Source organism: Arachis hypogaea, chromosome 15 (assembly GCF_003086295.3).
Source record: "Arachis hypogaea cultivar Tifrunner chromosome 15, arahy.Tifrunner.gnm2.J5K5, whole genome shotgun sequence".
In the NCBI taxonomy this organism is placed as follows: domain Eukaryota; kingdom Viridiplantae; phylum Streptophyta; class Magnoliopsida; order Fabales; family Fabaceae; genus Arachis; species Arachis hypogaea.
In genome coordinates, this window is record NC_092050.1 from 37949798 (window position 1) to 37969727 (window position 19930).

The following is a 19930-nucleotide window of genomic DNA, read 5'->3' on the forward strand; positions in this document are numbered from 1 at the left end:
AGGAATATGCAAAATCTGCAAGAGGGCCTCTAAAGCATGGTCAGAGGTGTCCAGTGTGACACCTCTCAGAAAAACATTTGTGGCCTCCCTCTTTAGCAGATTTTCATAGAATTCTTTGACCTGGTGTTCATTAACTTCCACCGGGTCAAATTCTACGAATTTCCAATGGTAGAAATTAAGTCTGTTATAAATTAGGTTCGCATGTTTCTCAGGTATGTTCAGCTTTGGTGCGGAATTTACAACCACAAACTAACCGACAAGTACACCGGGTCGTACCAAATAATACCTTACGTGAGTAAGGATCGATCCCATGAGGATTGATGGATTAAGCAACAATAATTGAGTGATGGGCTTAGTTAGACAAACAGAAAATAGTGTTTTGAAGTTCGAAAGCATTAAAAAGTAAATTCAAAGTTGAAGACAGGCAGGTGAATAGGTGAGGAATAAAATATGGAGAAAGCAGTTAAGGCTTCAGAGTTATCTATTTTTCCGGATTTACTTTCCTTACTAACTATTTTAATCAAAACACACGTAAAACAAGGAAAAACAATAAAAACTCAATAAAAATAAAATAAATATGAAAATCATTACTACAAAAAATAACTAAGGATACGAAATTATCGGGTTGCCTCCCGACAAGCGCTTCTTTACTGTGACTAGCTTGACACTTGATTATTGAAGTTTCTTCCTCTTCTTCCAGTTGGTTAAAAGAAATGTCTCCAAGGGGGGAAAGGTGGAGATTAGTGCCCCCTGATATAAATTTCTCCTAACAAGCTTTCTTTTATTGTGATTAGCTTGATTCACCTTGCTTGTTGGGGTAGAGGTTGGATTGCTTTTTGCTGACCTTTTTTTCTTCATGTTTATTTTCTTCTGTTTCTTGGTCACAATCCCCCTTTCAGTGCTTTCCTTGGTTATCTTCACTTCTTTGATTTCAACATGTGGGTGTTATGTGATGGTTAGAGTGTACCCTTCTTCAAAAATTTCTTGAATTGGTGGTTCAATAAACTCACCCTCCATGCCACTCTCTACTTCATTGGAGTGTAGATTCCCATAATTGTCTTCATCCCTTGCAACCTCCTTTGTTTGTGCATCTTCCTTCTTTGTTGGTGCATCAACCTCTTTTGTTTTTGCATCTTCCTCTTCTTCCATGTGTGAGGGTGGAAAGTTCTCTAATTCACTGGAGTATAAACTCCTTTGATTGATTTCCTCACTTTCTTCCATAGGATCTTGCATTATATCTCTTGGGAAGAAATTTGCTTGCTCCTCTTCCTGTGACTTGATAATCGACTGCACATGTTTCTCTACATTTTTGACACTTGTCTTTATATCATGTATGCATTCTTTCATGAGAAGCTCAAGATCTGATGGTATTTGAAATGAATAAGGAGATGGTGGCTCTTGATATGAATAAGAAGGAGGTGATGGGTGTTGATAAGAGTAAAAAGATGATGGTTCTTGGTATGGATAGGGAGATAGTGTCTCTTGATATGGGTAGAAAGATGATGGTTCTTGATATGGATAGAGAGGTGGTGGTTCTTGGTATGAGTATGGAGATGATGATTCTTGATATGAATATGGAGATGGTGGTTCTTGATAGTTAGAACATGGAGCACCGAAGTTTCTTTAGTTTTGACTTTGCAAACTAAAATTTGGGTAGTTCCACATCCACAATAATATGAATCACTACTTGGGTGTGAGTAGTAATCCATATGATCTTTCTCCATTATTTTTCCTTAGCACAAAACACCAAAAAGTATTAAACGCACCATGTGATAAACAGGAAAGTAAAGAAGAAATAACAGAATTCTAAAATTAAAATAAGAAAAACTAAAATAAAACTAACTAGGAAACACCAAACTTAATTTCAGAAATTAAGAAAAATATTAGTACTATTTATTTATTTAAATTTTTTTTAAAAATTAAAGACAGAAATAAAATAAAACTAATAAAATATAGAAAAATAAAAAAATGTAATAATGAACGGAAACAAAACGAAATTAAAAAAATAAAAATAGAAAGGAAAATAAAATAAAAAAACGACGTAAAGTTTTGAAAAGAAAAAAATATTAAAAGGAAGTGAAACCAAACCCAGGGAGAGGGGAAACAAAACGAAAAGTAAGAGAAAAAAAAAACAAAGAAAAAAAATTTGAAAATAGAAATTAATAATATTAAAATAAAACTAATTAAAAGAAAAAGTATCTAATCTAAGCAATCAAACAATGAGTAGTTGTCAATCACAATCAATCCCCGGCAACGGCTCCAAAAACTTGGTGTGAAATTTACAACCATAAACTAACCGCCAAGTGCACCGGGTCGTACCAAATAATACCTTACGTGAGTAAGGGTCGATCCCACGAGGATTGATGGATTAAGCAATAATAATTGAGTGATAGGCTTAGTTAGACAAACAGAAAATAGTGTTTGGAAGTTCAAAAGCATTAAAAAGTAAATTCAAAGTTGAAGACAGGTAGGTGAATAGGTGAGGAATAAAATATGGAGAAAGCAGTTAAGTCTTCAGAGTTATCTATTTTTCCGGATTTACTTTCCTTACTAACTATTTTAATTATGTAGGATTTAATTTATAGCAAACTATATGTGACTAGACCCTAATTCCTTAGACCTTTCTAGTCTCCTCTAAAATTCATTAACTGCCAATTCCTTGGTCAATTAATTCCAATTAGAAGCTACATGATCAAATTCCCGTTTATATGCCACAAAAACTCTAATTACCCAAAAATAAAAGGATTATATGTCACGTATCCCGTTAAATCCAGATAATTAAAATTTAGGAGAATATATTTTCAAGCTGTTGTTCAAGAGCTTTTCCAAGTTATACAAGAACTCAAATAGAAAGAGGGTCATACTTCCGTTCCACCCAAATTCATAAGATAAAGAGCGAAAACAATTCTTAAATTATAAATCCATACATGAATTAAAATAGAAAAAGCAATAAAGTCAATCCATACAAATAGACAGAGCTCCTAACCTTAACAATGGAGGTTTAGTTGCTCATGGTTCAGAGTAGGAAACTAGGATTGTAAATTGGAATGGAATAATGTTGCCCGGAACCTCTCAAAAGAGAGGTTTCTTCTCCCTTTTATATCTAATCCTAATAAATTTAAAATCTAATTTTTAAAATTGAAATAATATCTTTTCCTAAAATTAATATTTGAATTTAAATTTGAACTAATTAACAAGTCTTTAGTTGATGGGTGGGGACCACTTGTTTAGCCCATTCTGCAGCTTCTAATCTGTGTTTTTCTGGGCTGAAAACTGGGTCAAAACAGCCCAGAAATCGCCCCCAGCATTTTTCTGCGTTTTCTGCACATGGCATATGTCACGCGTACGCGTCGATGGTATTTTCTGCGAGTCACGCAGACGCGTCAGGTACACGCATACGTCGTTCTGCAAATCTTCAAATCACGCGTACGCGTCAGTCACGCGCACGCGTCGCTCCTTGCTGCCATCTCCTTTGATTCTTATGCTGCAAAAACTCCATCAAATTCTGCCGAATGCTACCTAAAATAAACAAAATTGCAAAAGACTCAAAGTAGCATCCATATTGGCTAAAAGATAATTAATTCTTTATTAAACTCAACAAATTAGATGCAAATTCACTAGGAAAAGATAGGAAAGATGCTCACGCATCAAGCTTCCTTTCATAGTGAAAGGCTTTATTTTCTAACTTTTTGTACTGCTCCTGGGCTATTTCATTAATGAACGTGTTCGGTTGGGTGCTCGGACGTGCAGGAGGAGGAGCCAAAGGGTTGGCTTTCTCCTTACCTTTACGACGCATCCTGAAAAAGATAAAAACAGAATACAACTCAGGAGAAGCAGATAAAAATCACAGAGACTAAGAGAAAATAGTCAAATGAAGGATATTAGAGCCAATAAGGTAAACAAACACTCAATTGGGAAAAACATGTTCAAAACAAGTGACAAGCTCAAAAGGAAATCTATTTTTTCACAATCAAGCAACCTAAGAAATCAACAAAAGAGAATGAATAACAATTAAAACATATGTGACTTAGGTGTAACAATACAAGTGAATTGAATTCAAAGGAATTGATTAATTGCAATTTTGCATTTGAATTGAAAAGATTAGCAAAAATTGGCACAAAAAGGCAATAATCAATTTGACAATAAAAGCATGCACTTACTCATGTTAAGAAGGTGATAAATAATCACATGCACATGACTTCTTGTTTAAAACAATACTCGATTGAAAACAGATTGTATTGCTCAAAAACTTTAAGGAACAAGTGGCTATGTGTGTGGTTATCTATTTTTTTTTTTTTAAATTTCATGAGTAAGCAACAACATCAATTCACTAAACAAACCATTTTACGCACTTATAATGCACCAACAAGTAATCAAGATTGGAATTTCAAACCATGTTGGTGTTTAAGCAAAAATTGGTAATAAGTACATAACTCAGCAAATTACCAAGCTAAAGGAAAATATGCACAGCTAAGGTAACACCAAACAGAATAATCATACAGCTATAGATTCAAGTTCAGTTGGTGTTCAAGCAAAAATAATACAAGGTGCATAATCAAGATTTAAATTCAATCATCATCAAAATTAACAGAAAACTGCACAAGCATGAGTGACAATGCATAATGGAAGGAAAAGCCAAAACCTATACTGATCAGACACAGAAATTGAATAAAAAATCCATTCAGGCATTAAGCATGTTATGTGCAGAAGATTCAGACAGCATTCTTAGTACAATATAGCAGTAAAGCAACCCAGAAAATTCAACAATAATCAGCCAACAATCAACATTCAATCCAGAAAACCAGAAATAAACTAACCTAAGACCTTCTAATCACTAAAACAGAATTGAAAAGCAGTGAAAATAAAGGAAATGAAACAGAAACAGGGGGCAGCAGGTTACAGGGAAGGGAATGGAACCTGTGTTGGTGGGAAAGAGAAATAGACGGAGAAGGAGGGTGGTGGCGGATGTCGCGGCGGCACAGAAGCTCGCCACCGCTGGTGGTGTTTCTGCACTGAAAGACGTAGACTAGGTTGGCTGGCGCGGGCAGGGTGCAGCGCAGAGAGAAGAGGAATGTGGGAGAAGAAAGAAGAGAGAAAAGAAGAAGGAAGAGAGAGAGGGTTGGCGACGGTGGTCGCCGGTGGTGGCGTGGTCGGACGGAGGTGGTGCGGCGGTCGCAGGGTTGAGTGGTGTAGGGTTGGGGTGATAGTGTTCTTCAGAGAAGAAGGGAGAAGAAAGGTTTGGGCGGGTGTTTTGCATCTGAAGCGCGATAGCCCCCTTTTCGAATTAACGTTCGAAAAGTGACATGTGTGTACGCACAATGTAGTGTGCGGACGCACACAAGGGAAAAATGAGGGGTGAGCGCGCGCACAACAGCGTGCGGCCACTGCGAGCAGAAAGGGTAACAACGTCTGTGCGCACGTACAAAGCATGTGTGTGCACACACAAAGGGGAAAAGGGGGTTGTCCCCACGCACAAAGGGTGCGTGTGCTGCTACCAGAAGGGTTGCCCAAGGCTGTGCGTGCGCTCAGTGCTATGCGCATGCACAGATGGTTGTCTCTCCTTTTTTTTTTTAAATGAAAGGGTGAAGTGTGCGTACACACGCAAGGTGTGCGGACGCACAGGGAGAAAAGAAGGCAGTGTACACACGCACAAGCCGTGCGCGTGCTGTGAACAGAGTGGGTGTTTAGGAGTATGCGTGCGCACATTGCTGTGCGTACGCACAGGGACGGAAAAATAGGGGAACTGTGCGCGCGCACAAGGCTGTGCGTACGCACAGGACTCTGTTCCTGCAACAAAAATTATGCCTCTAAGGCATCAATCATGATATCCAAAACAGGTTTTCAAGTCCAAAAACACCATAAAACTCCAAAAACACATTATTCCACTAAAATTACCTAACAAACATTAAAATAAAACTAACCAACCAAGCAAAGCAACTAATTATTCATGAAACAAAACTAAAAGAGAGAAAGTTAGAAGGATATTACCATGGTGGGGTGTCTCCCACCTAACACTTTGGTTTAAAGTCCTTAAGTTGGACTTTTGAGGAGATCCTTGTTAGGGCGGTTTATGTTTTCACTCCTCCTTGAATCTTCAACCAAGTTTGCTCATGATTTGACCTCCGGGGTCCCAAATGAATTGCGTCGAACTCTTAAGAGATTCAAAGCTAGCAACTAGGATCCATGAGTGTTGACTTTTGAAACTAATGCCCGGATCCCATACTTTAGCTTCTTTATCATCTTCTTGTTGATTCTTGCTTTTGCACTTGGATAAACAACCTTCTAAATTTTCCTTGTAGCACTTAAATAAACCTTGCGATCCTTCCGATTGGACTTTGCACTATTTACACCTTGAATTTCTTTTGCAACCAACATCCACTCTTTCACCATGCACCAACCCAAGAAGAACCTTGAGTTGGTAATCCGTTTCCAAGAGAGCAAATTGATGTGGGCCTATGAAGCTCATTGAAGATATTGTTACCCACTCCATTTGTCCTTGAAACGGAATTGCTTCCTCACCAACTTATTCCTCCTCTTCCCCATAACTTAAGTCATAAGAAGGAAGTTGTGAGAATTTTACCTCCTTGTCTCCATCAATCTTAAAGGGAAGAGGAGATTGACCAAGGAGGACAAAAGATCATTAATGATGGAATCCTCATCTTGATCAATCTCCCTCAATTCTCCCTTTCTCTCCTCCAATTCCAACACTCCACTTTCTCCCTCTTGTTCTAATTCAAGCTCTAACCCTTCTTCTTTTCATTGTGGCTCCATGCTCTCCTCTTTACTACATTCCTTCATTGCTCCTCCACATTCCTCAAGGGGAATGTCTTGATTGCTTGAGCATATTGAGGTTAAGCGGTTCACCGTTTCGGCTATGGTGGCCATGAATTCCCCTTACTTCCTTCGGAACCCTTCTTGCTCTTGAAAGAATGCTTGAAGGTCTTGTTCTTCTTGGGGCAAGGGTTGAAAAACTTCACATTTAGGCGGAAAAGAAGATTTAAAGGTTGGAAGGAAGGTTGTATATGTGGGAGGTAGGTCATGTGGGTGGGGATATTGAGGTGGTGTATAAGGGGGTGATGGTTCATATGGTTGGTAACAAGGTGTATAGACATTTTGGTTCCATGGAGGTGTATGGTGTGGTGCTTGAAGGTTTGGTGATTGGGGGTTGTGTATGAGGTATTTCTCATATCCTTGGGGTTGATATTCATATAAGGGAGATCTTAGAGAAGGATTTGACTTGTTGTATGGTGGGGAAGATTGCTCCTCCCTCCATCGCTTCTCCCACTCCTTGATACAATCCCAACTTGAATTCATTATACCCTACAAAACAATCACAACCAAGCTCCAAGCAACAAGGGTGACATCTCATAGAAAAAGTAAGAAATATAAACAAAAGACATCAACAACCAAGAAAAATAAACACCCAAATATTAATAAAAACAACCAAATAATTAAAAAGTGAGATATTTACACCATCAACATATTTACGACAACCTAAGATATAACACCGATTGCATCCCCAGCAACGGCGCCAAATTTGATGAGCGAGGGTTTGTTGTTTGGTCTAGAATCGATTAAGACAAGAATTAATTCGTTAGTAGCATAGTCTAAACTAATAACGAATCCTCGTGATCAAATGTAAAGTTCAAATCAAATATAAACCGAGATCAAGAGTAATTCAACCTCAGGTCGTTCTCTCTAGGGATGCAATTGAAGTGTTATGCTTTCGGTTGTTAGGGCAAAAGAGTGGTTTCCAAATCAAAGAACGAAAGATTAAAAGAACTTAAGAAATAAAAGAACTAAGGGATGATCAAAATTGATGTTAATGCAAGTAAAAAGGAAGCAAGGTCAAAACTAGTGAAAATGCTAAAATGCATAAAAGAGCCTTGACTTGGGAATGAGGATCCAAGGAATCCTATCATTGCCATAACCACAACTATGGTAATTATCATGGGTTAATCTCGCTTAGTTAACCCCAAACATCGAGGAGTAAGTCAAGCAAGCATAATTGACCTTAATCCATAAGTCCTAACCAACTTACCAAACTAGTTGATAAAATGCTAGCTTTAATGGAAACAAGAGTCAACTAACTCCCCAAGAATTACCACTAAATGTCAGACATTATGACTCTAGTATCCTAGGAACTCAAACCCCTAAGCCAAGGTATGAAAATCTATTCAAAATTACCAAGTGACATTTTCACAAACACTTGGTGGGCATAAAACTAAAACATGAGAAATTTGCAAAGAAAAATAGAAAAGTATAACCAATTATCAACAAAACCAAATATAAACAAGCAATCAAGCATAAAGAAAGCATGAAACATAAAATTCATCAATCAAAACTTAAAGAAACTCAAAATTGCAATTATGAACAAGGTAACTTGAACCAAAAGGAAATGAAATTAAAAGTGCTATAATTAAAGAAGAAATTGAGAGTACTTACAATTAAGATGAGCAAAATCAAAGATCAAAACTTCTATAAAATGCTACAATAGAGAATTGAAAAACCCTAAGAAAGCATTCTACTCTACTCCTACTCCTATGGAAGCTTCCTAACTAATGCTACCTAATGAAACTTAGTCTAAAATTGAGCTCTCTTCATATGTGTTGAATTCCCCTTGATATAGCATCCAATTTCAGCCTTCAAGCCTTCCAAAATGGGCCAAAAGCCTTCAAAAATCGTGCAACACGTGTTTCATTAATGAAATCATGTGCAGGGTTTTGTGCGTACGCACAGATGTGTGCGTATGCACACTTGGCTGAACGTTCTTCTGTGCGTACGCACGGGTGCTTGTGTGCACGCACACTTCGCTGTGTGTACTTTTCCTTGTTTTCTTCATGTGTTCTCCCTTCTATATGCTTTCTTCCACTTTTGCTTTGCCAATCTTGCCTAAATGACCTAAAAATCACTCGCAAAACATATCACGGTATCGAATGGAAATAAAGTGGAATTAAATTGCTCAATTTAAGCACAAAAATATATGTTTTCACATTTAGGATCAAATTAGGGAGACATCACAAAAGTATGCTATTTTGGTGCTTAAGTGTGAGTTTATGTGATGAAATCTATCCAAATTCAGTCAAAATATATCATGAAATATAGACTCATCAATGCTACGACAGAGGAGATGGAGGTAGTGCAAGATGAGGTGAGGGAAGGTTAGAGAGGTGAAGATGAGATGGAGGTAGAATGGGAATTTAAAAAGTTGAATAGGGATGTTTTTTGAAAGAAAGATTATTAAAGTTTCAATTTTTGTCCCCCAAAATTTTAGTTTCTTGTATCCCCACTTTCTAAAGTAGGAATTAAAAATTTTGTATCTCGAAATTGAAATTTTATTTAGTCTCTAGCTAGCAAACATAATACTAGGTTTAGTCTTGGTCTCAATGTAGTACCCCATATCAAACGTAGCATAGAAAAGAGAGACTAACCCAGCAACCACTCACCCCCACCTTTTGTCCTTCTCCATCGCCGAACTTCTCTCTGTTGGCCAAAGGGTGCCATTGCCGTTGAATTACCCTTCAAAAAACTCTCTCTCTCTCTCTCTCTCTCTCATGTTACTCTTCTGCTACTACTATAGTTTGTTTACTCTATCATTGTTGCCGGTTCGTTGCCCAAATAGCCTTTTTGCTCGTCTCTCTATTCTCCGCCGCGACTGACATCACTGTTGGTCTCTTTGGCATCGTCGACGATAAGCTTCTCGCCTCTGACCTTGACATTCGTCCTTGACTCCCTGCATCGTTGCTGTGGGTCTTTTCACTCTGTTCTTTACCTGTGTTTTTTTCTTTTGTTTTTTTTATGATTTTATTTATTTTATCTTTTAAAATTATAGGTTAAACTAAACTCAAATAAATTTGTAATATGATTTTTAATATTATTTATTTGATTGCTGATAAAATAAAATTAATAATAAGATTTTGTGATATTTATTGTTGGTTGTTGATAATTGATAATAGTAATAGTAATAGAGTTGAAGTGAAACAAGATAGGTTTATGGTGTTTAACAATGTTCTGAAAATCGGACCGGACCGACCGGTCGAACCGATTTAACTGTGAACCAGTAATATTAACGGTCCGGTTAGGCATGTAAAACCGATAATCAGAAAATCGGTAAAAAAACTGTTGAACCGGACGAGAACCGGTCGGTCGGACCGAACCGGAACCCGGCCGGTTTACACAAAAAAAGGGAAGCTGCTTCGTTTCTTTCTCCCGTTCTCCCTTTCTTTCTTTCATTTAGAAAGAAATCACACAAACCCTAGCACTGTAAGCCTACACCACCGCCGCCGCAAGGAGTGGAATATTGCCGCCGTCCGTCGCACTCAAAGTTCGCCATCCGTCATCTAGCTCCCCTCGTGCTCCAAGTCTTCAACCCCTGTTCGCTGTCACCGATCGCGGCTGCTTCCTCGAGCTCGGCGTCCGTCGTCTTTGTCTGCTCAGCCGTCCTTCCGTCGTCGTTTGTTTGCCGTTCACGTTCACGTATTCGTTCAGCTGTCGTCTTCGTTCGCGTTCTTCGCCGTTCACGTTCGCTCGGCGTTCACCGTTCGCGTTCACTCGCTGTTCACCGTTCGAGTTCGTGTTCGTCTGGAAGCCACGTTGCTCCGCTTCAAACTCTGCGACCAACCCGCGCGCTCCACCCAGCCGTCGAACTACTCTCTTTTGTCACCGTGAGTTCCCTAAACCCGCCACCAGACAATACACTCACACAACACAAATACTCTTCTTCAAACTCTGCATCTTCTGATTTCTATTACAATAAGTAATTATTTGACTTGGAAGTGGTTTGGATTTTTTCATAGACTGAATTAAAGTTACAGTAGTTATGTTCTCTTCTCTGTCACATTGAAATTAAGCTTTGAATTCTCTTATTTCGTTTTAATTTCACCGCACTCAACATGTTTGATGAAATGCTTTAACCATATTTCTGGTTGGTTTTATAATTTCTAGCTCTTAGAAACTTAGTAAATTGATTGCATGTGAAATTAGAATAATTGGATCAACATGTTTGATGAAATGCTTTAACCATATTAGCATGATGATTCCACTTGCATTAATGTTCTTCTGGTAGATTTTAATTGTTATTGTGAACTTGTTAATTTGCTAAGTTCTTGTGTTCTTCTGTTACTTTTAATTTTTTTTGTTTTTGCTGTGATTTTCTGTTCTTGAACTTGTTAAGTTGATAATTTGCTAAATTTTTGGGCTGCTGTTGTTTTAATTTGCCAAATTGTTAGGTTGCTGCAACATAATTTGTTGGATTTTCTATTTAGGTCATGTTCTTGTTTATTTGCTAAATTGTTGTTGTGTATTTATTGTTTATTTGCTGGATATTGGTAATCATTGTCTTTGAGATTATTTATTATGCAGGTTTAGTGTCATCACTGTTTTGGAATGTTTTATAATGTACTAATGTTTGTTGCTGTTTTGTAATTGCTGGTTGCAGGTTTAGTGTGATTATTGGTTAATATTTTGTAATGTTTGGTGCTGAATGCTGATTGTTGAGTTCAGATATGGTTGTTTATTTTGACTTGGGTAAAGAGACTTATGGTCATTTTTTCCTGTCTTATACCAATTCAGATGATTATTTTCAGAGGATGAGCACTTATTTCTGTATCTTGAGAAACTGTCTTTGTGTGTTATGAGCATTTGGTGAAGCTTGTATTGTACCTATTCAAAGTTTAGTTTCACCAAATGGTCTTCAAAGCAACTCATCCAAAATGCTGCTGCACAAACCCAAGTCTGTTGTCTCTTAAAGCCTGTATGCACCTTCATTTGGTGAAAGCCTTTCTAGCACTAGTCCACTACCAACTTTGTTATTAATAATGTTATCAAATTTATTTATCCAAGTACTATGCTTATTTTTTAGTTGGATTTATGATAATTCATTTGATATTCTTTCTATTCTTGTCAGATATTTCTTTTTTGTGTACTGATGAGGAATTGTACTTCATTAGAAAACCTCAACTTAATACTTGCATATTTATAATTTATTATTCTATTCTAAAACGGTTTTTTTGGTTAAAACACTGGTTAGATCGGTTGGACCAATAAACCAGTAAATCAGTGACTAGAACGGTTTAATGACTGGTCCGGTTCTCAGAACCTTGGTGTTTAATAATATAAAAGTGCTGGATTTTGCTTTTAGACAAGTGCAAAATAAATTGTTTGCCCAATTGTTTTTGTTTGGCTTATGCTTAAGATTCTTATGTTGGACGCATGTTTTAGACTAAAATTTTAATTGATTTGTAAAATTTTTTATATATTTTTCTTTTTTATATCTTTATTTTTTGAATAGTTGTGGTAGATAATTATCTATAAAGACAAGCTAATGTTTCTTTGGTTGAATTGATTCAAATATTATGTGTTGATTATTTATGTGTATTTTGATTATTTTTAATTATAAATTTTAATATTTAAATTTATTTATAAATTTTTAATAATAAATTATAGATAAATTATTATGTGAAATTTTAAATTTTATTAATCTAACAATTATCAAATTAAATATTAAAATTTTAATAATTTTATTTTTATATTTAATTTAACGGATTTAATTATGGTTTAATTTTGATTGGACAATTCACTTAACCGGTTTGGTTTTTGCAACCTTGATTGATTCAGGCATTCAGCAACTTTTGTAGCTTCGACCCAGAAGATAAAAAAAGAAAGAAGAAAATCAACTATAGAAGCGGACAGGGCGCCGGAACCTCTCTCTCTCTCTCTCTCTCTCTCTCCGTAAGTCGTAACCATGGCTATGGCTATGCAAAGCGGGATCGGCTTTTCCAAGATTCTCATCATAGCTGGAGCTGGTCTCTCTCTCTCTCTCTCTCTCTCTCTCTCTCTCTCTCTCTCCTGAATCGGATATGCACCCAACGCAATCAGTTTGTTCTCTATATACCCCTACCTCACGTTATCTGATTCCACTGTGTTCTCACTTTCAGGCTACACCAGTACCGTCCTCATCAAGAACGGTAAACTTTCCGATTTAATTGGCGAGCTCCAGGTATTGCTTACATAATCTCACATCCTTCACTTCATTGTCTGTATCAAGTTTTCTATTTTTATTATTATTTTTATTTTTATTTTTTTTTTCTTTTTTTCTTCTTTGATTTTGAAATTCAATTGCAAATATGCTTTGATTGCAATCTATTTTTTTCTGGTGATGTATTTAGTGCACTGGTATTGAAATTGAGGAGGTTGTGTTTGAATAGGGAAATTAGGGTTTCGAATGATCGCTCTTTTTTTTCTAGGTTAGTGGTAGTTGTAACAGAGTATGGCTTCGGTTTCCGCAAATTTGAACTTTGGAGAGTTCGTGTCATACTAGAGCTATATAGTTATGTACCAGAAAAGGGAAAAAAAGCTAGTATATATAGTTGTTTTATTAGTCTCTGTTTTTTGATAAATTAGTTATAGGACTTGCACTTTGTCGTGCATATTGGTATTTGTTTCTGATTCTATACTAATTTTTTTCCTTTCTTTTTCTCTCCACTTCTAAGTTTTTTTTTCCTTTGTTTATTGTTTTTTTAGTTGTTGGTGAAGGGATGGGAAAAATCTGGCGATCACAGTGAAGGTGAAGGTGAATATGCTGATGCCATTGCTGCGCAGGTAACAGGCTGGTTGATCATGGTATAAATGCCTTTGTTTCCTGAATACACTTGAAAAATTATTTAACTTATTGCTGGATTTCTACACTAGGTGCGTCGATTGGCAAATGAAGTTCGGCAGTTAACATCAAGCAGGCCAATTACAGTACTGAATGGGGGTTCTGGAGAAAGTAATATATATAGTGGCATCTTTTTTCTTTTTTCTTTTTATTTTTATTTTGCCATGTGGTATTTTTTCAGAGTCTCTTATTTTGTCTGCCCCATTCCTTGTTTTTTAAGGGTTTATCCTTTTCTGCAGGTAACTTATCTTCACTTGTGGTTCCAGCAGCTGCATTGGGTGTTGTGGGTTATGGTTACATGTGGTGGAAGGTATGGAATTGGTTTTGGTTTGTTTTTGTCTTAGTTCCATTGGTATGTTGCTGACTTATGAGCATTTATTGTTTCAAAATCTTTTTTCATTTAAGGTTGCAAATTGTAGCTATTTTAATCACCCAGAATTCTTTTGAATAGATTTTTCCATTTTATCATTGTGGCCTCAATGATTATTTGTGATACTGATTCTTTTTCTTTCCCTTTCCAATTTCAGGGAATCTCATTCTCAGATCTTATGTATGTCACTAAACGTAGTATGGAAAAAGCTGTTTCAGATTTGACAAAAAAGCTGCAGCATGCCTCAGATGTCATTGCTGTAGGTTTCTGTTAGCTGCATGTGATTTTATTGTATTTTCATACCATTTAGCACAGCTGAATTGAATACTATGTGCCTTCACTTATGTTTGACTTGATTTCTATTGAAAAATATCATTAATGATTATTATGGTCACAGATAAGGTGTAGTATATGTATATAGGCACAGTGTAGAGTTGGATAGAATATTTAGTCTATGCAAGCTTCAAACTTAGTATAAAATCAAGATAAAATGTCATCAAGAATTTAATAAGTTTGCATGAGTGTTAGGGTGAAAGTTCCTTAAAAACTTGGATGATTTGAAGTTTATGTTATGTAGGATTCCCAACTCCATGAAAGCTTTTAAATCTTTTATGGCCTGATTTCTGGGCAAGGAGCTACCAGGAGGTAGCTATTTTCAAACAATGGTCTAAACCATGTTTAGTCCAAGATCTGTTTGATTCATGAAATACTGGAAAGATAAAAAGGGAGCAGAATAGCTAATTGACCTTAAGGAACAATAGACCATTAGGAAGAAACTGTGTTTCCAGCATAAAGTGTTTTTCCAAATGGCTAGAAATATTTTTGTCACATGTGGCGCCATGACCCAGACATGTTGACATATGTATCAAAGCACCTTTGTTTTAACATGGAAACTAATCTGTGTAAATGTTTTAGAACTCATCCTCTCAATTCTTTTGCTGGCAGGATGCTAAGAAGCATTTGACACAGAGGATCCAACATTTGGATGACAAAATGCTCAAGCAGAATGAATTGGCACGGTCAATTAAGGATGAAGTATGTCTTTCGTTACATGCATATTCTTATATTTTCACATGTTCACAATGCAATCAGTTTTAGATCATAAGTCATAAACATGCTAATTACAATACATGCATACATCTTTAGTTACATATTTAAATAGGCGCAGGTACTCATAACACTGCAAAACAGCAGGATCAGGTTTCCTGTGGAAGTCATTTTGAGAATTCAGTCTATCTGATTTTGAGATGTTACTAGTCTATGTGTGATACATTTTGTCGTTGATTATGAAATATTTTCTCCAAATGATTCACAAGCTCTTTAGGAGCATCGGTTTTGGTTTCTCTTGATGGCCCAAGGATTTCAAGTGTAATTGTTAAGATCAAACTATTGTCTTTATCTTAACATTTCCTAACCAAGTCACCATTTGCTCTTTCAACCTTATTCCTTAAGCTCCATTTATATATCGAATCCCTGCAACAAATTCAGTTTCACAATATTTAACCGTGCAATTATTATTTTTACGTACTATTTGACCTTTGAATCATAAAAGTTCAAACCAAGTAAACATTCTTTTTTAATTCTAAATTCTGAACTTTCAAACCTGACAGCATTTGACTTGGTTACTTTAATCAAATCACTGAAATATTTTCCTGCATTACTCGGAGCATCTAGATATGGTTTAAAATACTTAAAACAGAATATATTTGTAGATGCATATCATTTCTTTTATAACCTACCCTACGATTCTAATGAGCTCATTTAAGTGAGCTGTGTTCCTGTCCCAGACAATGTAGTTTGCCAATGCCATACTCATTTGTGTTGTGTATGCTATAGTTTGTAGATTTTACTAGAGAAAGGAAGATAATAGTAAGTTAATAACAATGGTTAACATCGTGATATGCAGGTTGCTGGGGTTCGAAGTACAATTACTAATTTCCATGATGACTTGGGAATCTTGCATTACACAGTGGGATCATTGGTATGTTTGATTTCGTGCATTGGCTTGTTAGTAGTTGTCATTGTCGCCTTGCTAATGTAGAATTTTGAAGTAGATTTTGGAGTTGAGTGCATTTTAATTTTCATTCAAATTAAAATGATGTATTTAGCGTTATATATCACATTTTATGCGTCTTTATTTTATATGTGCTGTTTCTTATTTTATTCATTGTCTGTATTTCAGGATGAAAGATTGGCTACACTAAGTGGCATGCAGGTAAAACATTTTTTATGTCCTTGTTAAGAAAGCCATCTCTGACTTTTTGTCATAAGCTTTTCCTACGCTTATTTGTATTTAAATGATCTGTACATAATTTTTATTCTAAGTTCACCATGTCACCATGACATGGAAAGAAATTTTAGGTTTTCTCTACTAGAAACACTGCCATGCGGGCTTAGTATGAGATTTTCACCTAAACAAATACTGATCCAGAATTCTGGTTGCTTCAGGATGATGCAAATCAAGGTTTGGCGTACCTCATCGACTTCGTACATGGGAAAACCCGCAAACCACCTGAATTCTTGCAGGTTGGATTCATTTTTGATAATCATGTTCACCTTTGCTGTTTCTTCCTCTCTAATTATGTTTGGATTTCTGAATATGCAAATTGTATAGAATGTGGACTATCATTGATCATCTGAGTATTAAAGTGACAGTGAGAGACATGGACAACTTGAAGTACTCATAGTTGACATTTAAAATTACTATTTCTGACAATTTATGTTCTGTTGGTGGCTTAATCATTGATTAATCTCTCCATTGTCCTGTTTGGATAATCTGATGATGTAAATTAATGAATAATCTGCAGGAGCGGCTGAGGATTTCTGCAAAATCCCGTAGTGTTCTCACATATCAGGGAGCTCCAAGTCTGATGGTATTTTTTAACTCAGTTTTTTCTACTCTTATTTTCTTCCCAGTGGAACATTGACTTTGTATTACTCTGTTAATATGGTTGTGAATCTGAAATTCAATTTATTTATTAATTCCTATTCTCATTGTTAATGGTGAAAATCCTTCACATATTTATTTGCTGAAGTCTCTTCCCGTATGAATTAGATCTTCACAGAAAATTTTTTACTTTTAACTGTTACATTTGTCCAATGAAACAAATAAGTGGTCTGGAGTTATTTCTATTGTGGACAGTTCTCTTCAGTTTTCACTTTAGTTGATGCGCCATTATCCATACTTGTCTCCTATTAATCTTCTATGATTAAGACACTAGTTTTTACAGAAGGTTATGGTATTTGTCTACTTGATAAAAACTAAATTTGAAAGCTGCTGCTTAAAGTATGCTCAATGATCCTGATTTACTTGCAGGGACTCAAAGACATTGCGGAAACAATGCGTAGTGATTTAGACAGGTCAGCCTCTGACGGTATCTTATCAGATGGCATGGATAAGCTAGAGCATCTGCGAAGGCCATTGCTGAGGTTTGTTAATATTGTTCTTTGAATCTTCTTGCCCTTTCTGGGAACCGTGTATTGAATGTTTTGAGATTCTAAATCACAATGGTATTTAAGTTTTTTATGGCACCATTCTCCCCGGTTTACCCTAGGTAGGTATGAAGAGCACCACCAATTTAAGTTGGCGTTGATATGTTAAAGAACTAGTATTTTTACTCGTAATAATAATATTACGGGAATATAAATATTTTAAAACTATGTCGGTTTTGTTCTGACATCATAGATTATGGCACAAATATTTATAGAATTAAACTACTTTTACAAAAATATCGTAGGGGACAAAAGTCCCCGTCAACTAAGAAGACCAAGATCTCCGTAGATAAAAAAAAGTCAAATAATAAGATTTAGTTATTATTTTCATGTGAAAGAGTTTAATTTTTTTACTAATAATTAATTTTAACATACCTTATCTAAAATTTGAAAGAATTTCACGTGTATACTTTTACATTTGATTAGGTGTTAAGTCTATTGTACAAATAAAATAATGAATTTTTCTACTTGCTATTTAAAAATAATATTTTTTCTCTCTATGTATATAAAAATATAATTAGATATTAGCATAAAAAAAATTATATTAATAGTTAGAAGATTAACTCAATTAATTTTTTTTTAATAACTTAATGTTGATTCTAGATTTTAATAACAACATTAGTATTATCTTTAAATTATATATAATAAATATATTTGAGGGAAGAGAAGTGAAAATATAAATTAAAAAGATAAGCAGTAAAAGTTTAAAACTAAAAAAAAATAAAAAAATATGCATATAATAATAATATTTTTTATTTGAATTATATTATTTTATTAATTTTATTTTTTGTAGAACAGAAAGGTAGAGAAAAATAGAAAATGAAAGAAGAGAGAAAAAGATAAAGAAGAATGAGAGAGGAAGTTTGTTAATTTTAAAAGGAAAAATTTTATTTTAATTGTAACGAAAAGATATCTGGTGACATTTTGATTTATCAAATTATTAATATAAATTATATATAGAGTAAAAAGGATAGAGAGAAATAGAAAAAGAGAGGTAGATAAGAGAATGTAGGAAGGGAGTTTATTAATTTTGAAGAGAAATATTTTCTCTCAATTTTAATAAAAAAGTATGTGACACATTTTTGTTATTAAATTAGTTAGTAATATATAATGTATAATATAGTTATATTTCAATTTCAATATTTTAATTTTAATTTAATTTGAATGCAATTAGAAAATGTCATGTTGCACATTTTGATTGTCAAATTTGTAATTGGTCATTGATATATATATATATATAAGAGAGATAGAGTGGATGAAGGAATGAGATAAATAGAGAAAGGGAGAGAGAAGAGAGGAGAATTTTTAAATTTTGAAGGTAAAGATTTGATTTCAATTGCAATTTTGAGGTGACGTGGCACATTTTGGTTGTAAAATTAGTAATAGATAATAGAAATAGATATCTTCCCTTTGCTATGTGCTTAATTGTTGCTTGTTTTAGTGCACCTCTGCATGTGACACAACAAATTGCAGTGTAAAACCCAAAGACTATCTAGCCTGAGACATTGGGGGAGAAACAAAATGGTTGAGATCTTGCCCATATTTAGCAGCCATATATAGGCTATGGATCAAACAACCATGGTGGCTTATCATAGTTCATATCTGTGTGTAGCTCATATACATTAATGTTTTCCCCCCTGAACGTGCTTATTTGATTTTACAGGGCTGCTTCAACCAGGTGATGATGACAAAGTCTTGGTCACCTAACTTCTAAGCGGGCTTTCTTTCACTGCTTGGGCGTAATCGAGCAGCAACTTAAGCTCACTCGCTGATATATACTCCCTCTGAATCTACATAATATTGATACTAGATTAAGTTTTATATTCAAACTAGCGGATGAAGTAATATATTGTAAATAAAGTTTTCTCTTGAAGCTCATGTATTGGTGCAGCCAAGAGCCTATGGTATTCCAGATGTATGTAATTCGTGTCTTAACATAGTATGTTTTTCCTAGGTTGTCATTATGGGTCGCTTTCTTCTAATGTATGAGCTGGATGATCACCATCTTATTATGATATATCTGAAAATGAATTCTTGCAATTCAATAGGCAATTTTTGCAAACGCTTTAAAAGAAAACGTAACATAAAACATTTTACAAAATTAATTTTTGTAAACATCGTTGTTTTGTCATGCAAAAAGGGGGTGAAAAAAAAAAAGAAAAAAGAAAAGAAGATTTGACTGTCTTTCTATTTTCATTCTTATATTCGGTATTTTATGTTTTTAAGATTGTGACTAAACGAGAGTAAATAGAAAAAAAAATTGTTATCTATCTTTCTATATATTTTAACTAAATTCTGGAAATAAAAATATCAAAATAAAATTAGTTAGGTGAAATCTTATAAAGTATGGATAAAATTAAAATTATTTTTTTTATATTTTTGGTAATATTTTTTTATTTTTTAAATTAAAA

General features: G+C 35.0%; 1 protein-coding gene across 1 annotated transcript; it reads left to right on the forward strand.

Moving 5' to 3' along the window:
• The first annotated feature begins 10206 nt into the window (after window positions 1-10206).
• On the forward strand, window positions 10207-19559 carry LOC112750200 (uncharacterized). Its single transcript, XM_025798800.2, has 14 exons — window positions 10207-10664; window positions 12616-12803; window positions 12936-12997; window positions 13522-13599; window positions 13690-13768; window positions 13897-13967; window positions 14185-14286; window positions 14973-15062; window positions 15934-16008; window positions 16210-16242; window positions 16476-16553; window positions 16835-16900; window positions 17344-17456; window positions 19183-19559. Exons 2-14 carry the CDS (start codon window positions 12743-12745, stop codon window positions 19199-19201), a joined length of 927 nt encoding a protein of 308 aa, XP_025654585.1. The 5' UTR covers window positions 10207-10664; window positions 12616-12742; the 3' UTR covers window positions 19202-19559.
• The last annotated feature ends 371 nt before the right edge of the window (window positions 19560-19930 follow it).

What these genes read in the sequence shown, in the direction of transcription:
- LOC112750200 (XM_025798800.2), top strand. Translation starts at nt 12,743, where the DNA reads ATGGCTATGGCTATGCAAAGCGGGATCGGCTTTTCCAAGATTCTCATC. An exon ending in CACGGTCAATTAAGGATGAA is followed by an intron (nt 15,063 to 15,933) that starts GTATGTCTTTCG and finishes CGTGATATGCAG; the next exon opens with GTTGCTGGGGTTCGAAGTAC. An exon ending in AACCACCTGAATTCTTGCAG is followed by an intron (nt 16,554 to 16,834) that starts GTTGGATTCATT and finishes AATAATCTGCAG; the next exon opens with GAGCGGCTGAGGATTTCTGC.